Below are 21,248 nucleotides of genomic sequence, written 5' to 3'. Positions count from 1 at the left end.
TAATGTAGCTAAAATATGTTAATTTCTTGGAGCTAGTCTAGCTCGCGTCTACGAAGGGACGCCGTCAAAAACGTTCCTATTTTTTTTACTCTCATTTACGCTCGTAAGCGCCTGGGTCCTAACAAAAGTGGCCTCTGATTGGCTGATACTTCAAACTTACAACAGCGGTTAATTTCACAACAGACACACAGGACTGTTAACAAAAACAATTCTTGTGCAAATATTCATTAGATTAAGAATAACTATTTATAAATATAAAAGTTAACATACATGTGATATATTACAGAAGCTGAAAATTCACGCTACATAATAGTATTGTTTTAAAATGGACATGTCAGCAGCATTGTTGAACAAGGCCTGCCTTAGCCTAGAGATTACATGAGATAGATACGTCTTTCTCTAAGCATAGAACATAATAGTATTATTAAATAAATGCTCAAAACAGTGTAAATATTGAAAATAAGCAATAGAATAATTCCGTGCTGGAAAATTGAACGATGTAACAGTACACCCTTATAAAAAATATATTCGTAATTTCCAGATCTTTAAGGCACATTTTATCAAAGTTTAACATTCACGATCGTTTATCAACATATTTATTTACGAAAACAAAGCCTGCAATCTTCCGTGAATACAGCAAACACAAAATATCAAGCACTATAACTGGTCGCATCTTTTATTCTTATGAAAATTCCCCTTTGCTAGCCTTAGAATCACTATATTCTATGCTTAGAATCATCTGATTACGACCCCGGTTTGCAAAAAATTGACGAGTAAGCAAATATCGGAATGCGACTTATCTTTGGAGAAACGTGAGACAATTTACTGCACGTTGATTTACTGCTTTGCTTTCAAGCTATTTTTACTCCACGCCGCTAGATGCCAGTACTCTCACCCACTTAAAACCATGAGTGAAAATTTGTGTACATATTCGTTTACGGGCGGCTGCTTTCTATGGAATTAAAAATGGCGGCTGCAAGTGTTTTGCGATCAGCTGTATATTCTTGTAAAATAAATAATTTGAGATGGTAGGTATGTTAAATGAATGTGTCGAAATAATGCACGTGGTTTTGGTTGTGTATTTATCGAGTAATTTATTGTTTGTTGTATTATGTATTTAATTAGATTTTTAAGTTGCCATATTTATTATGTATCGAAAATTTGAAATTTAAGTTTATTAACATTACTTTGGTATTATTTTAACAACTTGATCATATTCTACAGCTGAAAATACTAGAATATGTACTAGGAGTTAAATTTAGTTGTGTATAACCTCTGACAGCTTACTGTATATAAATCAAATATTTTGAAAATTATACTGTATTGAAGGTAAAAAAAAAACTATTAGTCTAGATCCCGATATCATATAACTATTGATGATGTCATTACCACCCCTAGATTCTTACTGGACAAGTGCGGGAATATGGGTAGGGAGTATTCATATACATGTACTTGTTTTTTTTTTTTTATAAAATAAATTTCTTTATGAAACTAACATAAGGGTATTGTATTTTATACTGCAGCCCTACCTATTCTAGTATTGAACATGATGGTGAACATATATTTCCCATGGTATTGTATTGTATACTATAATATTGCCCTGTTTAATATATTTTGTGGTACTAGTTTTTATAATCTAATTAATAGTTTTCATATTGATTTTAATGTCCTGGCTATCGTAAAGTACACTATAGCCCTACCTGTCTCCTGTATAGCACAATACCATTTTCTATTCACCCCGGTTACGGTACCAGCTGCCGCCGTGAGGGGGGGCAGAGCGTAGACGTGTGCATGCCGTGGCTCCATGAAGACTCGACTGTCTGACCCCCAGGTGCGGACGGGCCCTGTCGAGCAGCGCGGTCCGCTGTGCCGCGGACAAGCCTGCGACTGTACGAGATGCTCCGCAGATCGACGTTGAGGCGGTCGTCAACCCGGAGAAAGTCAGTCACCAGAAAGAGCTGCAAGGGTACATCACCATTGATCAGCCGGTAATTGCACAAAGCTAACGTCCTATGTAGATGAATGGGGGTTGTTGGGTAATTGTTCCGCATCACGTATCCAAGTTTATCCCGTGATTATGGTGGCATGATCATGTGTACATTGATCCTGTGGGACATTATGCTTGCCAGACAGAAACTAGAATATCATGATACAAGCAAATTTTCAGGTTATGTGAAAAATTTTTAGAATCTTTCGAAATCTACTATATAAAAATAAGTCGGGTTTTCCTTCCTGATGCTATAACTCCAGAACGCACGAACCGATTTCCACGGTTTTGCAGTCGTTGGAAAGGTCTCGGGCTCCGTGAGGTTTATAGCAAAGAAAATTCAGGAAAAATTCAGGACAAACCAACATTTTAAGTAGATGGCGCCGGTGCGTGATACATTGTTTGACAGCTACTCATTGTTCTCTGCTCAGTTAATTTCATGTGACAAACCGGTATTGTGTTCACTGTGAAATTGTGAAAAAAAAAAAAATAATAAGTTATTCGTTTCCTAACATTTCAATTGGAAACCATCAAATCAACTACTCATTGTTCTCTGCTCAGTTAATTTCATGTGACAAACCGGTATTGTGTATACTGTGAAATTGTGAAAAAAAAGAAGAAAAAAAAGTTATTCGTTTTCTTGCATCGCTTGCGCATTCAAACGAATAATCCTGACATCCAAATAACCGATGAAATCTACAATGAAGGATTGATTCTGATTGAGGATCAATGCTTGACTATTGCAAACAAGCTACTGATTGAAGTAGGAATGATTGCGCCAAATCGATCGATGCACGATGCATTCAACCAAGAATTAAATCGAGAGCTGCAATAAAATGTTGATACATTGCAGGAATTCGTTCGAAATAATGTGCCGTTGCTGAATGAACAGCAAAAACAAGTATACGAAACATTAATGCAAGCGGTGGACAATAATACTATTCTTCCTGGACGCGCCTGGAGAAACAGGGAAAACATTTGTCATTTCATTGATTTTGGCCACTATTCGATCAAGATGTGACATAGCTTTGGCGTTAGCATCATCTGGAATTGCGGCGACTCTTCTAGATGGCGGTCGTACTGCACATTCTGCGCTTAAGTTGCCACTCAATTTAAACACAATTGATACTCCAACATGCAATATTTCCCGATCCAGTGCAATGGGAAAATTGTTGATGCAATGCAAGCTCATTGTTTGGGATGAGTGCACAATGGCACATAAGAAATCACTTGAAGCACTTAACTTCACACTGAAGGATCTTCGGCGAAATAACAACATCTTTGGCGGCTTGATGATATTGTTGGCAGGCGATTTCAGGCAGACGTTGCCAGTAATTCCCCGTGGAACGCCTGCAGATGAATTGAATGCTTGCCTGAAGGCATCACCTTTATGGAATAACGTAAAAACAACATTATCGCTAACCACTAATATGAGAGTTCAACTTCAAAATGATCAAAGTGCTGCACAATTTTCCAAACAATTGTTAGATGTTGGAATTGGAAAAGTCCCAGTTGATGCGACATCTGGATTAATTACTCTTACCAACGACTTTTGCCGATTTGTAGACTCTCAATTAGCTCTTATTGAAAATGTTTTCCCAAACATTAGTGAGAATTATCAGAATTATGCTTGGTTAAGTCAACGAGCAATTCTTGCCGCAAAGAATAATGATGTACACGCACTGAATTTCACCATTCAATCAAAAATTTCTGGCGATTTGGTGACATACAAATCCGTTGATTCCATAACAAATCCCGATGATGTAGTAAATTATCCAACGGAGTTTTTGAACTCTCTGGAGTTACCAGGATTTCCACCACATAACTTGCTACTCAAAGTTGGTACAGTTATTATGATATTGCGTAATTTGAATCCACCGCGACTTTGCAACGGTACTCGACTTTCGGTAAAAAGACTTATGCCGAATTTGATTGAGGCAACCATTATTAACGGAAAGTACGCAGGTGAAAATGTATGTATTCCTCGAATACCAATGATTCCGACTGATCTTCCGTTTGACTTCAAACGATTGCAATTTCCAGTTCGCCTTGCGTTCGCAATGACAATTAACAAGTCGCAAGGCCAATCGCTTAGTGTTTGCGGAATAAATTTAGAAAATCATTGTTTTTCACATGGGCAGTTATACGTTGCGTGTTCACGAGTTGGGAAACCATCCGCTTTGTTTGTGTTAACGTCAGACCAAAAAACAAAAAATGTGGTTTACCAAAGAGCACTTCAATGAAACGGATAATTTGCGGACACGCATAACGCTTCGATTCAGTATTTACTTTGGATTCACTTTCATTTACTTAGAGAAGTTCAACTACATAACACTTCATTTTTGTTATCAAAATGAATTCATTACTGTTGTGAAATGAAATAAAATTTTTCCTTTTCAAATATAAAACAAAAAAAAAATTTTCTTCATCTTTTAATCACAAAACGAAATGTTACATAAAGCGAAGCTATCTGGTGGCGAAACAGAGTTCGCCGGGTTTGCTAGTGCTAAATTAAAAATTATTTACTGGATAACTCTGGGCTGAGAGTTCCTCAATATAACAGTCAATAACAGGCATTACTCTGTACTCTTAGCAATATTAATGATATAATATACAGATTGGTTATCAATTACAAGGATGTAGATAAATATGCTAATCTCTTTTGACAGCAAAATAGACATGAAAAATTTTGTGCTAGTGTACAATAATTCAATTCTCTTATAAATCTTCAACTAAATTGAAATATAATATTTATTTTTATATAAATGTTTACAACTTGCCTCCAAATTGTGTCAAGTTACAAATATAAACCTAGTTGTTTTGCAATTTTCTTTTATTCTTTTGATCTAATCCTTGTTCATTCCCCCTCCCTTCCCCCTCCCCCCCCCCCCATCCATGATTTATGTCTATTATGTATGTTACAATCTGATGGTATATTATTTGTTGATATTTGTAATTGTTATGGTTTTTCTTGTCTTTAAATGTTTTGTACTGTGTCATTTTTGTGTGTGCTGTAGTCCCTACATGTGTGGTGTGCCTGCTAGTGTTAGTTGGATATCTGCTGTTAGTGCCAGGTGGTGCCTACCTTCACTTAGCACCTACGTAGGATCGCATTTTGCATGCTTTTTGGGTCTACACTTTCCTGTGTACCTATTTTTTTTTTGTATGTTGTGCCCACCTAAAACTTTTCAAACTATTGGTGGGCATGTTACAAATTTAAATTTAAAAAAAAATATCACAAATTAGATCTTGGAATAGTCTGCAATAAATGCAGTGCGAGCGAGCAAACACTTTTGAGATAAAAGGAAGTTGCTGGCTGTAAAGTTCATGAGTTTTGACTGATAGAGACTAAAGGTGGAATCACAATGCCCCGACGACCCCGACACGACAGTCCCGACACGACGAAAATTTTTCAACAGCCAATAAGAACCTGGTACATCCCGACGAAACAGGTTCTTATTGACTGTTGAAAATTTTTCGTCGTGTCGGGACTGTCGTGTCGGGGTCGTCGGGGCATTGTGATTCCACCTTTAGACATCATGCTCATATGCACCAGAATCGTCCTGTAAATGTTAATGATGTGAATGAATCGGTGGGGGCCTCACAGTTCCCGAGAGTGTCCCCCGGCGGAAGCGACCCTGCGGTTCAAGCGCTCGCTGTTGCAGATGGACGTGAGCGCTGTGTCGGGTGTGCCCGAGGAGCACATCAAGACGCGGCTGGTGAGGATATTCAAGCCCTCGAAGCACGCCATGCAGTCGGGAACGGACAACACCCACCACTGGCAGATGGAGTTCGAGACCAGGGAGCGTTGGGAGAACCCGCTCATGGGTTGGTCGTCCACGTGAGTGTGATCTTCCCCCTCCCCACCAATCCCCGCCTCGAGCAAGTGCTTGACCGCCAGGATCACATCCTGCGCTAGGTTGGTCCTTCTTGAGTAGTCCAGAAAAAAGTTAGTGATGGTGGAACATTTTGACGTGACAATGTCTAATAAATCGATGAACGCCGGCTGCACGCACGAAAAAGTGTCCCGTTATGCACATTGTTCCATTACGCTATGTCCCGTTACGCTCATTGTACGCTTGCGCCGCATCTTTCTCTCTTCCACTCAATTGGCCTATGCGTCCTAGGAGAAGAAAGACAGCGGCAGCACACACTTACATCTACACGTGAACTGTTTTGTCGACTGATTATAAAGTGAAGTGAAAAGTTAATGTGGTTTTCATTGCTTATTAAAACAACAATTTCGGCAATAAAGGTTAATTATTCTTGCATTTTAAAAATCTGATTACTAGTATAATTTCAAGTATTTATTCTTTTATTATTAAAATAAAAATGATTCAATTTTATTCATAAAAGTATGCAATCATTTCATCAATGTTTTGTTATGACATTGTCACGTTAAACTATCGTCCGTAAACCGACTTTACAGACATCCAATTTTTTAAAGAAATCTACTTTTTGGTGGTAATGCTTATGAAGTCAAATACAACCTAAAATTGGTTGTGCCCACTTTAAATGTTTTTTGTCCAGTGTACTCCAGGTATGATAGTTTTGGACACAGTATACTAATGCTATAAATAATAGACTCACTGTAATTTACTTGGCATTCTCACAAATAGGAATCATTGACATATTGCACTGAATTTTTTTTAGATTATTGTACACTTTGCACTGAATTTTTTTTAGATTATTGTACACTTAACAAAATAAAGTTCTTTTTCATGGCTACATGTTTATCAAAGGTTTTTATTGTGCTTGTCACTTCACTTCAGTAATACAATTTTATTCCTGATAACATTAACAGGAAATAATTTATTCTATTTGGAATTTTATGTTAAAATCAAGTTTAAAAGGTATGAGTGTTAATTTTTATGTGAGAAAAGAATATTTGTTGAGGTTAAGTAAGTTTTTCGTAAAAACAAAACATTTTGCAGGAATAGTATTCTAAATTAAGAAAAAGAGTACTGTTTTTATCCACATATGGGTAGCACATTTTTTGCAGATTTTTGGTGTATATAATAATAATAATAATAATAATAATAATAATAATATTGTACTGTGTGGTGAATATGTGCTTAAATAGCTAACCTATGTTGGTTTTTAATAAATAGAAATAAGTATAATTTGTTTAATAAATAAATCTCTCCATTTGCGTGAAGCACCGTGAATAGCGCGGGCAAGTGACGTGTCTCTGTGCTGCGAAGGTGGGGAGAGGAGGGGGAAATCTAAAAATCAGCCAGCCAGAGGGAAAAAAGGGCTTTAATCCGGCATGTTCGGGACCACAGTCATGCCTGATTAATGATCTTGCTAGATTATCCAACATCAGTATACATAGTTTTAACTGGAATAGTTTATCTACCAAGTGTAAAAATGTGAAATGTTACATGCCATAAAACAGGAAACACTGTACTATAGTGAAAACTGACAGTAACAATAAACTCGGCGGTAAATAAGAATGCAGGAGCATAGTAAAGCGGCCTAGTGGCTCAACAGCTGGAATACATCTGAAGAAATCTGAATACAAGTGGCTTCATTGGTGAATGATCACAGATTTTGCCAAACTATAGTTACAGATTCAAGATTTTTCACTGTATTGTGTTGCTAAGAAACAATAAATTGTACATTTAGAACAAAGTTGTGTGGGCAACTTTTCAAAAGTAATAAGTTTTTAAGTTCCAGAAGAAGACTCGCTTAGGGTCTGACTTTGCCTATGTGGTAGCTGAACATTATTTTTTCCTAATGCATTTTGGAGAAAAATCTCTGCAAACAATAACATAAAACTCACCGGAGATGCTGGGGGTCTTAAGGCATCTCGGCATAGATTTATACACATGCTTGCTTCCTTGTCCGAAAAGATGTTTACATAATTCAACTTAACGTGATGTTAAAAATTTTTCACTGTATGTATATTTTTTTTTTTCAGCTCTTAGTTTATTTTTGTAGTGTTGTTTCATGGTGCTTCCGGGTGTTATTATGGCTGAGCTATGGTTGCAGTCATTTTTTCTTCTGTCCTGGTTTTATCAACCTCATTTTCTTGTGCTTTCTTGTTCATGCATTTCTTTTCTTTTCTCAATCTCCCACATGAAGAAGAATAATAGTATTTTCCTATTTCTATAGTACCATGACTTTTTACAGATTAAGTTCATAAAAAAAAATGTGATTATGTTTTTGCAGCGGTGATCCACTGTCTAACATGAAGGTGGACTTCAGAAATGAACAAGAAGCTATTGCATTCTGTGAGAAAAATGGATGGAAGTGGTATGTAGACAAAGAAAAACCTATTGAGCCCAAAGTGAAGTCCTACGGATTCAACTTTTCCTGGAATAAGCGAACTAGGGTATCCACCAAGTAAAACAATGCAGGACTCTTTTTATCTTCCCGAATTTAGTTTATTTAATGTAACTAAATAACTTTCCATGTGAAGTACAAGTTGTAAAAATTTATTTCATTAAAATAAATAATATTATAAATTATGCATTTTGTATCTCCTCAAACAAGGTTATTATATATGTACCTATACTATTTATGCAGATGTTCAGTAACTTATTCTTGTTAAGCCATTCAGTACCTATATTTTCACCAGTAAATAAAATGTTTTTAAATAAATATTCTATATGTTTTGTTTGAAAGTTGTAAAAAAAAGTTGTAAAGTAGGTGATTTATGTTATGAAAATAAATAAATTAAATTGTAATTATTGAACAGATTTGTTAAAGAATCAAATGTACATTACTTATTACTGTCATTTTCTTTCAATGATTTCTTAATTTTTTATTGGTCTATGTGGGCAGTGGCCCACTAAATTCATGATTTTCCGAGGTATTGGGGGAGAGGGGCTGTGTTGAGTTTTGAGATTTTTAATAGAATTCATAGGAAACCTTACAAGTTAAGTGATATATGCAGATCACATTTACAGTGATGTTAACATGTTTTTAGGTTTTGTAAAATTGTGGATATTAACAATTTTGAACAATAAATAATTGGGAAGGGGCCAGATAAAATTTTGTGTTTCCAGGCCCTTAGTTTCTCTCAATGGCTCTGTGTTCACATTGACAGGGTATCATTTCTTGGCCACTAAACTAATATAATATAAAAAAATTATTTCAAAATGTATTTATTTATTTTTTAAATTTTGTTTTGAAGCATAAAAGTATATTTTCAAGGGTGATTACTTAGTCCACAACAATTGACTTATTGTTAATGCACAGTCATGTGTCTTCCAGTAGCTAACAAATAATGGTTTGGCATCTGCGATAAAAAATGTCCTATCATGATATATCACAAATTAAAAATAATCACACAAATACTAATTGTACATTTAGATTTTTTAAGAGAATCAAGACCAAATTTTAATGTTACATTGTTGTGAAACATTTCTGACACGTAAAGGACAGAGATGATTTACTTGGTCAAAGAAATAAAAAAGAGAGCCTCTGCTATATATGTTGCTAGGCTTGTTTTCGTTCTCCTCTTTGTGCAATGATTCGTCCCCTGCCGAAAAAAATAGAACCAAGAGAGTTAGATGAATGAAAGAATAAAACAGAGAATAGGCACATGCACTTGTTTCAGAACTTAATATATAGGTATCATACAGTCAGCTGTGAGTACCTTGAATTTAATATTTGTTACCTGCATGCTCGCATTCCTCCATGTCAACCAGCAGTGTAGAGAGCACTTATGAGACAGTCCGTGCATTTCCCTCATGTTGCTACCTGTTATGAATTTCATATCTCGTTCAGAGATTTGGCATGTTCCAAATGGCAGAATTGTTTTAAGAAACATTAACATGCACAGTTTTTTTATGGTGTGAGTATTTCAACAGTGAGTAATATTTATTGTTAATTAATCATTATTGAGAGATAAATAATTGTTGATAACCTAAGAAGTTATTTTGAATTGAGTAATAGTTTTGTTAATTCATGTTTTTACACCACCAGTTAATTCTGTACAGTTACAGAGGTGCTGCTCTTCTTGGCACAGAATTAATAAAATACCACTTATTTTGGTTGGTCATTTTAATGGCATCTGATGATTCAATACCATTAATTAGTTTTCTGTGTGTAAACATTAATTAAAATATGAATAACATTTTTGAAATGGTAACAACAATATTTGGAACTACACTAGATGCTGTTTTTACACCAAATTTGGAATGTATAGAGTGAAAAACGTATGTTTCATATTTTAGTTATCAGTTACCATAAAGCTATAATATCAACATTAGTGTAAATATTGAGGAATTAAATTCAAAAATTTAACTGGGCTATAACATTTTTATTTTAATCCTTTAAATACTTTCCTTAAATTGTATTCATACTAGTATTATTAGAAAATTGTCCTCTTTCTTTTTATTTTTTTATTTTTTTTATCTTTCTCTCTCTGAAAACTTGCTGGAAAAAGTTATGTCTGATACCAGCAGGCATATGCGCGATTTATAACTCAAAGTGTTACCCTGGAGTGGGTCAGGCCTGTACGTGACGGAAGTTGAAGGTCTCCACGGGGCAGCAGGTCTTCTGAGGCAGCAGCTTGATGAAGACTGCCGGAGGATGAGAGCGGCCTGATGAAGGGGGACAGTGTCGTCTCTTGCCAAAATCCACAAAAAAAACTGTATATACTTTTACGTAAAACTTAAAAGATAAACATATTTCAACTTCCATGATTAAATATCTTCAGTGGAAAACAAATGGCTGTGGGCTTAAAATGCTGTTGTTAATTTTATAGTAAATTATTTTTAAAAATACGAGTCAAAATGAAGACTGTCTGTCACTTGCTGTGACTACTCCCATTTAATACTACCAGGAGGTTTTGACGTTATTAAACAATTAGTCGGCCCTATGGATTAAAATAAGCCCAAGGCCGCAAAAGGAATTTAGGGTGTTCAGTACTCACGGTGCCCTTTTGTGGGCGTTATGGGAAGGAAATTTTTTAATTCTTGTGATAAATTATTTACCACTACATAATAACAGGAACAACACACATGGCTATGTTGACACTATTGTGTCTGGGCTCGTGCAGGCTGGATGGGAGGGTGCTGGTAATGGTGGGGTGGGGACCGGGCTTTATTGTGGCAGAGGGAACGTCACAGTATATTGTAATGTATGCGAAAATTAAGGAATAACTTATTCCATACAAATAGCAAAGAGCAGGTTATAATAATGATAATGGCCATTGCAAGGAGGGGGATTGAATTATAATGCTGTCTGCTGGGGGCCACCGTTTCGAATGATGTTAGTTTGAGAGGGTGAAGGGCGTGCAATGTATTGAGTAGGGTATCAAATGAACTAGGTTGAGAAGGGGATTTCCTTTATAGCATGGTTGATCCAGCACAAAATATTCTCATACCCTTTGCTTCCACTGCTACCAAATGTATCACTTAGTTGAAGTCTATAGTAATACCTATTCCACTTTTGTATTAACTATGTTGGTTCTGATTAGTTTCAGCGTGATACCTCGAGACTCATTGCTTGTAGAATCATCTTAGTGATGAGTCTGGTTGGTCATTTACCTTCACTTGCAGATGGAGCAGTATGTCACTGTTCAACATGTTGGTTTGCCCCAAAGCCATAGGTAGAAGTAAGCGAAGAAACGGTAAACTGTCTAGTTCCGCACCGAAAAATTACTGTTTCTAGCCTGGTGTGTCCAAGTGGCAGAACGATGGGCATAGTAAAGGTTTGTAGGTACTTATCAAGCACCACTGAATCTATGGGTGGCAGTTGGTTCATTATTTATTTGGATTGCACCATTCGGAGATCTGCCTGTTGGATATGTAATATAGAGTGGTGCTTTAAACACACTGATTGTGCTGGGGTGTCTGCAATAATAAAAATATTTTTTTTTAGTAATTTAATGGACGTAACAAGTTGATGTTCTGAGTCAAGAATGCATATCAAAAAGAAATTTTAAATGGTTCAAATAAGAGCATTGTTTATCAGTAATTGATTTATGTGTTTTCTAAGGTAGATGTTGTAATGCTGTCACTCGGTTTTGTCCCTGAAATCCTGGTTGAGCTTAGTGGTATGACTGGTGCCTGTTTGTTGAAATATATCTGGGAAGGTGCCAAGCTAGCTTGCAAACTATCCAATTGTGTTTGCGTGGGTTGTTGACCCCAGAATGGTCCACTAGGTTCATGGCTGTGGGATGTTGCTGAACATGTTAATGAACAATTAAAACAGGTACACACTCCCTAAACAGCATAGAGAGCTGATTCCTGCCTATATTAGGTTGCAAACTACTAAAAGAAATATGTATATTTTAACTAAGATGTGATTTAAATCACACATTACATAATGTACTGTGTGATTTAAATCACACATTACATAATGTACTACAATTACAGAATTTGAGTGGGAAAATTACAGTGAAGGAAAAGCAAAACACGGTACACACACGTTGCGATACGCAATAGAATTGGCGCTGCTAGTTTTGTTATAAAAAATGATAGTTAAATGTGGATGTGGTTCTTCTACAAAAATCTTGAATCCTACATTAAATGGCTGAAGAGAAGTTAGGTAAGTAACATTTAATGCTGGCAGGCATATGCACGACTTACTTAAGTGAAGTAATGTCTCTGGAATCGCCTTGTGCCATAAGCAATAAACTATGTGGCAAAAAGGTATTGTGGCAGTTGAAATTGGAAATAGCCGGGTTATTCCCTATAAAAATGATGCGGGGGATACATGGGGAGTGAAAGAAAAGGTTTTAAGTTCGATGAAGAATATTAACCAGAATGACTGAATCGGTGCTGCAATGATGGATACAGTGTTACAATGGGACAATGCGTTTGCCCAGGACCGCAGCCTGATATAGACTGCCGGAGGAGGGGCAATGTGAGAAGGGGGAAAAAGCGCCACCTTGCGCAAAACCCACAATATAAACTCTGAATATTTATACATTAAACTTACAAACTAAACATAGCAATTCTCTTGATTAAATTATTTGATTGATAAACAAATGGTGGAATGCTTCAAAATGCGATCGTTCAATTTTAATGCAAACAATTAGTTTAAAATATGTGTCAAAATGGAGACCACCTCTTTGATTTTTTTATAACTACTCCATTTATTTTTATAGGCTAAACCGTCATGAGGAAACACACTTGGAAATATTAATTAAATTAGGAAATTAAAAAGATAATTTAGAGCAAACAACAATCAACACTGTGACACGCTGACAATGATAGTTTTAGATTTGTGCGTGCTGGTTGGAGGGTGCCTTTCACTAGCGGAAAATAGTACTGGTGGTGTGGGGACTGGACTACTTTCACGACGTCAGTAAATGTTACCTAATAGTTTACTCTATAATATAGATGAATACACCTGAATACTATCTGCTGCCAATGTACAATATTAGTGTTCAATTTTGAGTGGATGTTCGAATCGAAAATCTGAAAGTATGATGGTTATATATATCTAATTGTTAATTAAGATAGAAAAGGGAAATTAAGAACAAAAAAAGATTATTATCATTATAACTGTCGTACGCTGGTCGACTAGTCCCTGAAATGTTTCTATTTTGCCGGGTACTCAGGGTTCGGTAGAGGGGGGTTCGGGCCGCGTGGCCGAGGGACTTGGTCTCCAGAATTGAAATTAGAACAACTCGAATAAAGTTTTCTGGTCCTTTATACTCAAGAAGATGAACACTTTACATGGGGCTGCCGCGTTTCCGCCTGTGACTATTTCTATATGGGGCGAAGCCCGGTTCTGCGCACTTATATGGTACTGAAAATATGGGACGTCCCGCCCGTGACAAGTATTACTCACACTGCAAAGAATTATTGAATTCGCTATGACTCACGTGCAATAAGATGGCTGTCTGACTGTACACCACAATAACCGGGAAGAAATGTAAAAGCACAGTACATACGACGGTGAATGTCCAGTTTGCAAAATAAAGTGCGACTGGCAAAAATTAAGAGAAGAACACACGTGAGAAAAATGACAAGATGAGAGAACACGACTGAATGACAAACTAACCAACTCGACTGCAAAGCTGAAATCACTTCTGCACGGCAAAGTCTAGAGCTACTGCAAATACCGTGCCCGTTCAATCTCACCGTCCCGGAGCGACGTCACAAACATGTCCGTTGCCTCTCGTGACGGGTCCACGACTGACTTCCCACTAGCGCGGAGCGGCCCGCTTCCGTGACTGCTGCCTCTCGCCTCTGGCTCACGACTCCTCGCTCCCCCGCCTGGCGCGCCCGAGCGCCCGCGTCTTTCCCCTCTCCACGAGCCCGCGGAACGTGCTGATTGGTCACAGGCCGAAGCCATGGCCTTGGCGCCCAGTGAACAAATAAAAACTTACACAAATATATAACTCTTCAATACAAAATTAATTATAATAAAATATAAAACAAAAATACATTTACAATAAAATAATATGTCAAATCCTGTACAGAAACAAAACGTCGCACATCACATACACTTGCGTCGCACTAACACGCAAGAGATGGCGCTGGCGAGGCATAACGGCCTGAAGGAGCCGGGGAGACACTTGGGTCGACGTCATAACGTCTTATAAATCGATGAACACCGGCTGCACGCACGAAAAAGCATGACTCATTGTCACATTCCGCCTGAGCCGAGCGTGCAAGAACCGGCCAACCAGGGGCGCAACAACAGGGGGGGGGGGGGGGATGGTATTTTGCTCCCCCTCTGAAACCTTGAAGTGGGGGCAAACGGGGGCAAAGAATGTGCTTTGTAATAAATTTTTATATAATAAAACTGCTTAAATAGCACCATTTTCCACCTTGAAATACAAATTTTCGCGGGGGAGGACCCCCGGACCCCCCGCTTCAATAGGAGGGATCGATGATTCTTTATTAAAATTTATATTGCCCCCCCCCCCCCCCCCCCCTTTGGAAATTTAGTTGTTGCGCCCCTGCGGCCAACCACCGTGTGAGAAAATCTTTTATAATATCAATCAGGTTAAAGTCGGCATTTTAAAAGCAGCAATTTTAAAATTTTGATTTATTTGTCAAAATTCATTTCAAATTAACAATTTCTTGACATTGATTTGATTATGTTATCGTCTGTAAACCGACTTTACAGAAACCCCCCTTTTTTTGATAAACTGAATGATTCAATAACTAAGGGTGGTATTCGGACACATTCGGGTAAAGTAGCAAATAAGCACCACATAGTTGAGATTCAGCCGTAACCCAACTCGCAGACCGTATTCCAAAAAGTGGCAAAACCCAATCCGTATTAGGTAACAAAAAAAGCAACCGTTTTAATAAACTGTACTCTGCATGAAGCTAGAAACTGATATCAAAGCATTCTAGCAAATGTTTGGCAAATATCGATACAATTACTATGTCAAAAAGCATACAGAAAGCAGCACTACCGTGCGAATTAAATTGTGTAATTTTGGTTTTCTCAAGTACTTTTAAAGTTGTGATTATTTGTTATTATGACGATTAAAGTGTGACGTCGACCCAAGTGTCTCCTCGGCTCCTTCAGGCCATTATGCCTCGTCAACGTCCTCCCTTGTTTCCCCAGTGAACCCTCAGTGTTGTGCATCGGCCAGGGACGCACCCGCGTGCGCCCTAGCATGCCAGTGAGCCAGTGCTAGTGAGTAAATGTTTCTGTGTTGTATATATTCTTTCCAAATGACCGTGACTTTTTAAGTGTGTAAATAATGTACCGTAATGTATTTATTAGTGTGTAACTAGTCTTGTAATTTTCGTAAATGTCTCGCAGTGTCTATATGTAAGCGCGGCCCGGCGCTCGTCCGCGTCGCGAGGGGTGGCGCTCTCCCACGCCGGCCGATTTCTCCTCCCCTCCCCCGCAGCCCGCGCGCGATGGCCCGCTGGCGGGCGGGGAAGGGCAGTCGAACTCAGGTCTCGTTCAGCGGCGGACGTGCGCGCCGCTCCGCGCTGATCGCGAGACGTGTCTACCGAGCTTGCGGTCCGGCGACACCGCCACTGTACGAGCATTTGCAGCAGCCGAGCTGCCTACGTTGTGCCACTCACGCGATAGGGTGTCCGAGTTACGAGTTACGAGTTACATCACGAACCGGTCATTATAGGACGTGTAAGCAAAGTTACGCCTCGCCGAAATATCGCCGTCGTTACGAGTCAGTACGTAAGAACCGCGCACGCATCACGTGCCTTTGAGAAGCAGTTGGCGATCAGGGACGTTGTACCTGGGAGGACAGCCAGTTCGCGTCGGGACGAGTGGGCCGTGCGAGACGGTCTTCGGGAGTCCGGGTCCAGGAACTGAAGGTGCAACTGCGCATAAGACTGGGGGCGGACCACACTCAGTGGGATATCCACGTACCAAATGCCCTGTTCTGCGTCCGGAGACGCACCAACGCCGCCACAGGCCGCACATCGGCAGAGATGGTGCATGGGCACAACCTGCCACTGCCGGGGGAATGGACCACACACGGACCACCCCACCCGGGTGAAGATGCAGCTGACTAAGATCAGCGACGCACCGTCGAACACGGCGAGGCTCGGCAACGTCAGAGACGATACGCCCAGGAAATAACCCCCACAACTGAACACCCGCCGCCCGCGAAGCGGGTAGGCGACCAGGTGTTTATCCGCGTGCACCCCCTCTCCCACGTGCCCCGCAACTACTGCGCTGGACTTGCCCCAAGGTGGAGTGGTCCCCACCCCGTACGCCGACGGCTTGGGAGGACCACTTTCCTAGTACGAACCAGCGGAAGACGGGACAGAAAGGTGCACTGCGACGATCTGCGGCTGGCCCACCTACCCGGGGAGAACCCCCCCGACGAGGGAGCAGCACTCACACCTGACACCGAAAGAGCACCTGAGGGGGTCACGCCCTCCGAGACCACCCCAGCACGAAGACAAACTGGTCAGAGCCGACCACATATGCTCGTGTACGAAGACACGACAGCCACACCGGCATCAGAGGTAGCCGACGAGCCACAAGGACCCCTCATCGAGTGGCCCTCCGACTCTGACGAACCCACGACTACACCAGGACCGCCAGAGGACGGCATCGGGGCACTCTCGATCACCGAGCTCTCTGACCCACTCGGCACCCCGACAGAAGACGGCGATGCTGATACCATCCCTGTGGTGACGGAACCAGACGACGAGGCCACCGACCTGCGACCGCCTGGCATTCCAGAGCGGGAGAGACGCCCGTACCAATCTACGCCGCGCTCGGCCCCGGACGATCTACGGCCAGACGCCACCGCATCTCCCCACGGGTCCCTGCGCCCAGGAGACGCCCCAGGGAACCTCCCCCAGAAGACTCGCCGACCACCCAGGTACCTGGATGACTACATACGGGAGAAGGCGCCACATGCCCCCACCAACATCCCACCACCCGGACATCCGACGTGGGACCATCCAGGTCCAGAGTGCAGGCCCTACCAGCTGCCGGACCACCCCGGACATTCGACGCGTGACGACCCAGGTCCAGAGCACAGGCCCTACCAGCTGCCGGACCACTGCGACCAACCGACACCCGGCTGTTCGATGTGGGACAACCTGGGCCCAGTACGCAGGACCTACCAGCTGCGGCCACCGCGAGCACCACCTGGATGGAGCTGCTGCTGAAGCTAGGGGCGCCCCCACGTGGTGGGGTCACTAGCGGCGCAAGGTCAGGCTTCTCGAGGGGGGGGGGGGGGGGGCATTTGACGTCGTCCGACCGAAGGCCACCCTAAAGCCCCACCTGCAACCGCCAGTATTCAACCCCGCTAACGGAACGCGCCCCTAGCCATGGCCCACCCGAGTCAGGCGAGCCACCAGCAACCAAGGTAGAACCCGGCCCACTAATAAACAGACCGACATTACAGCCGACCACGTTGCAAAAACAAACACAGAATATTAAACAATATTATTTATAAATTATAATTTGACTAACGAAAGTGCGATGTAGGAGTGCCCGGGCACTCACGTGTGTAAATACGTCGATACGTGTGTGAGTGTCCCCCTGGCGGCCTTCTGCCTAGATTAGTTAATTAACCATGTGACATAATTATTAAACCTGACGTCGACCCAAGTGTCTCCTTGGCTCCTTCAGGCCGTGATGCCTCGTCAACGTCCTCCCTTGTTTCCCCAGAGCAACATCGGTGAAGTGCGACGGCTAGGGACGCACCCGCATGCGCCCTAGCATGCCAGTGAGCCTTTTTGTGCAATAGATAATTCCGTGTTTGTATATTTTTCCCAAATGGTCACGGGCCTCAACAAGTATGTAAATAATGTAATCGTAATTTATTAATTCTGTAAATTTGCTTGTGATTAATGTTTCGTTTAGCTGTGTAAATATTCTGTGTTTTCTCAAGTGTGCTAGTATGTAATTGCAGCCTGGCGCGCCGTGGGGCGGGACCTCTCCCACGCTGGCCGATTTCTCCTCCCCTCCCCCGCAGCCCATGGGCTCTGGCCCGCTGGCGGGCGGGGAAGGGCAGTCGTGTTCAGGGCTCGAACCGAGACAGTCGTGTACGCCGCTCCGTGCTGCTCGAGAGGCGCGTACCTCGAGCTCGTGACCAGTCGTACGTTTAGTTCACGGATTGTTGCGGCAGCCGAGCTGCCTCCACGAGTCATTCATCTAACTGAATTTACGAGTCTTTCGAGTGACGTTACCAGCCGAGAGTTCCAGAACGCGGACATGCAATTACAGGTCTCAGAACCTTCGTCGTCTTTACGAAACATTACGTAATGAGCCGTGCACATATTGCGCTTTTTCGCAGAGTAACCTTAAACGGGGTCGGTATTACGTTGGAAAGTTCCCAACCCGGGTCGTGACGTGTTAACGGACAGTACGGTCTTACGGGAGTCTGGGTCGCCGCGGGAAGGGCGCTTGTTCCGCGACGGTTCCGCCAGGCTGCGGCAGGCTCTAAAACGATAATAAAAGGGGCTCGTGAAATCATCTACGCCGAGTTATCCTTGGAACAGCCTACAACTATCCCTCCTCACCTAACTCTCCCTCCAGGTCCCGCATTTCCCGGTCCTGGCCACGTTGGCCTGGACCCACACCTCACCGACGAGAGTAGTATGGGCATAACTGGACAGTCACGTAAACGGGGAATCGGGGACCTAAAGCCGAGGGACGTCAAACCCTTGTGTTCGTTATTAACCCCCACCAGAGCAGTCCGGCAAGAGACGAACAGTCGCTGGTGTGACGTATATTTAGAGGACATAATTCGTAAACATACTATCTACAATTTGTAGAAGGGATGAGTGATGTTAATTTAGCCTTTATAATTAATGTAGGAATTTAGCACCCTTAAAATCTCTTATTAACGTGTCACATTAGAAACTAACGTAATGAGGTCAACCGTGGCGCGAGGGCCAACGAGCCTCGGCCGGGCGCCATGACATCACGCCAGTACAGCGCGACTCGTGGACCGGGGCGGACGCACGTCCCATGGAGAGACTGACGCCGTCCCCGCTACCTCTGATTATTTAGACGTGATTTTGTTAGGTTCGTGTTCTCAGGGAAGGTTCGGCCTTGTGGCTAGAGGTAGGGGTCAACGCAGTAGGGCCCCCCGAGCTGTTGAGGCCACTCGGGACGCCTGAATAATAACACAAAACTTCTTCAGATAGTTGGTGAATTTACTACAGCACAGCCCAATACATGGTGCTGCCCGTTCTGGCCGTAACGGTTTGCCCGACGCGACTAGTCACACGCGCAGCTCACTTCCTCAGTGGCGGCTCACGATTCTTATGCGCGTGAGGGGCAGACTCGTATACGTGACGCGAAAGTTACAAAAGACACTCTGACATGGCACACGATATTTTGAAGCACAATACACTACACTAATACCTAGCTCTGGATAAACTGGGCTAGCAACACGTAGGCCCGTGTCTCCGGCGACTCTACGTGGTGTCTAGGTGTGTCCCAGGGACTGAATCGTTATTAAGTTTGGTGGCGCACTGCCGTACGACGGTGATACATAAGCCCTGACATGACGAATTACACTTAGGCGAACAACTATTCCACTAATACATTACACTTGATAAACTGGGCAAGCAGCACGTAGGCCCGTGTCTCCGGCGACTCTACGTGGTGTCTAGGTATGTCCCAGGGACTGAATCGTTATTAAGTTTGATGGCACGTGTCGCCTGCTGGCTGCCCCGTGCGGGCCATAACTAAGTAGCCTGTAGGCTAGGTTGGGCGTGAAGCGCCGACGGAAAACCACATACTCTCCCTACAGTACTTACGTATGACGTAGAACACTAATCTCGGAGCACTGATTGAATTAAGTTAAATACCTCATGGTAAATTTAGGCCGACCGCGGAACTGTACAAAAGGTTGAAAAGAAATTACACTATTGAAAACTACATGTCGGTAACTGCAAAGGTTGAAGGTTCCGCGTTGCGCGCAGGCTGCCGGCCTGGGTGAGCTCTCCAAGGACACTGACGGTGTCGCCGCGCACGACCCCCCTCCCCCGCCAGCCCTCCCGCGGAAACGTGTGAATTTCGCGGGAAACTGAACCGGCCAGGTTCGGGACAAATCGCACAATGATTTTGCAAAGACTTAATTATTAATTAATAAAAAATAATGTTTAATAAAATCCTGTGGAAAAACATAATTATAACAATTTGTTGTAGTGCGGCGGAAGGATATGCCACACCCGGCCGGATCCTTGCGCCGGTGTAGCACTCGTTGTATGGCGTTCGCCTCGTTGCACTAACTGCACTTTGCTGTGCATACGGACACGTTCGGTGCACACGCTTTTGCGAGACGTTGATGAGGCATAGCGGTCTATGCGACAGAGGAGCATTGGCGGTCGGCGTCAAGACGTCATCCATTGTCTGCATTGAACTCACTTCTGGTAATTATAGTCATTCCTCGAAACCTCTTTTTACTTATCTCTCCGTGCGTACCCGGTCCAATTTTCGGTCCAGGACTTAATCCGGCCGCATAACTTTTAAAACCCCCTGCACCAAACTTGGTCTGCGGGGTAGTTTCAGCATACGGCACGGGCCGCCTCCCGAAGAACAGAACTTTAACAAAAACCAGTCGCTCCGGCGCTGACACCACCCCGTAAGGGAACTTGAGCGAATTTAGCTGCGGTCCGCGCTCCACTACAGTGGACGCGAACACCGCCTCGAGACATTGATATACGGGATTGGCCGCCTCCAATCGCCCTCACCCCTCTTTTGAGTAACCAGGCTCAGAACCGCCTAGTGGCACACTAATACGTAATATTTAAATAACTTTGTGCGACGCCTTGAATCTATAACGTTTTCTTTTGTAAACTTGTGCGACGCGCCACCGCGTAACATTCAATAAACTTGTGTAACGCACCTTCGCGTAACATTTTTTGTGATCTTGTGC

The 21,248-nt window shown here is 42.2% G+C and overlaps 2 protein-coding genes across 2 annotated transcripts; both read left to right on the top strand.

Annotated features, from left to right (window-relative positions):
* Positions 1-927: 927 nt before the first annotated feature.
* LOC134532651 (NADH dehydrogenase [ubiquinone] iron-sulfur protein 4, mitochondrial) lies at positions 928-8,460 on the top strand. The gene is made up of 4 exons (XM_063369304.1): positions 928-1,028; positions 1,832-1,988; positions 5,653-5,828; positions 8,162-8,460. Exons 1-4 carry the CDS (start codon positions 955-957, stop codon positions 8,337-8,339), a joined length of 585 nt encoding a protein of 194 aa, XP_063225374.1. The 5' UTR covers positions 928-954; the 3' UTR covers positions 8,340-8,460.
* Positions 8,461-16,824: 8,364 nt separating this feature from the next.
* LOC134533386 (cell surface glycoprotein 1-like) lies at positions 16,825-17,520 on the top strand. Its single transcript, XM_063370907.1, has one exon. The coding sequence runs from the start codon at positions 16,825-16,827 to the stop codon at positions 17,518-17,520; it is 696 nt and encodes a 231-aa protein (XP_063226977.1).
* Positions 17,521-21,248: the final 3,728 nt, after the last annotated feature.

This window comes from Bacillus rossius, chromosome 6, assembly GCF_032445375.1.
Source record: "Bacillus rossius redtenbacheri isolate Brsri chromosome 6, Brsri_v3, whole genome shotgun sequence".
Lineage (NCBI taxonomy): Eukaryota > Metazoa > Arthropoda > Insecta > Phasmatodea > Bacillidae > Bacillus > Bacillus rossius.
The sequence above is the reverse complement of the archived record's forward strand: the minus strand, read 5'-3'. Positions and strand labels throughout refer to the sequence as shown.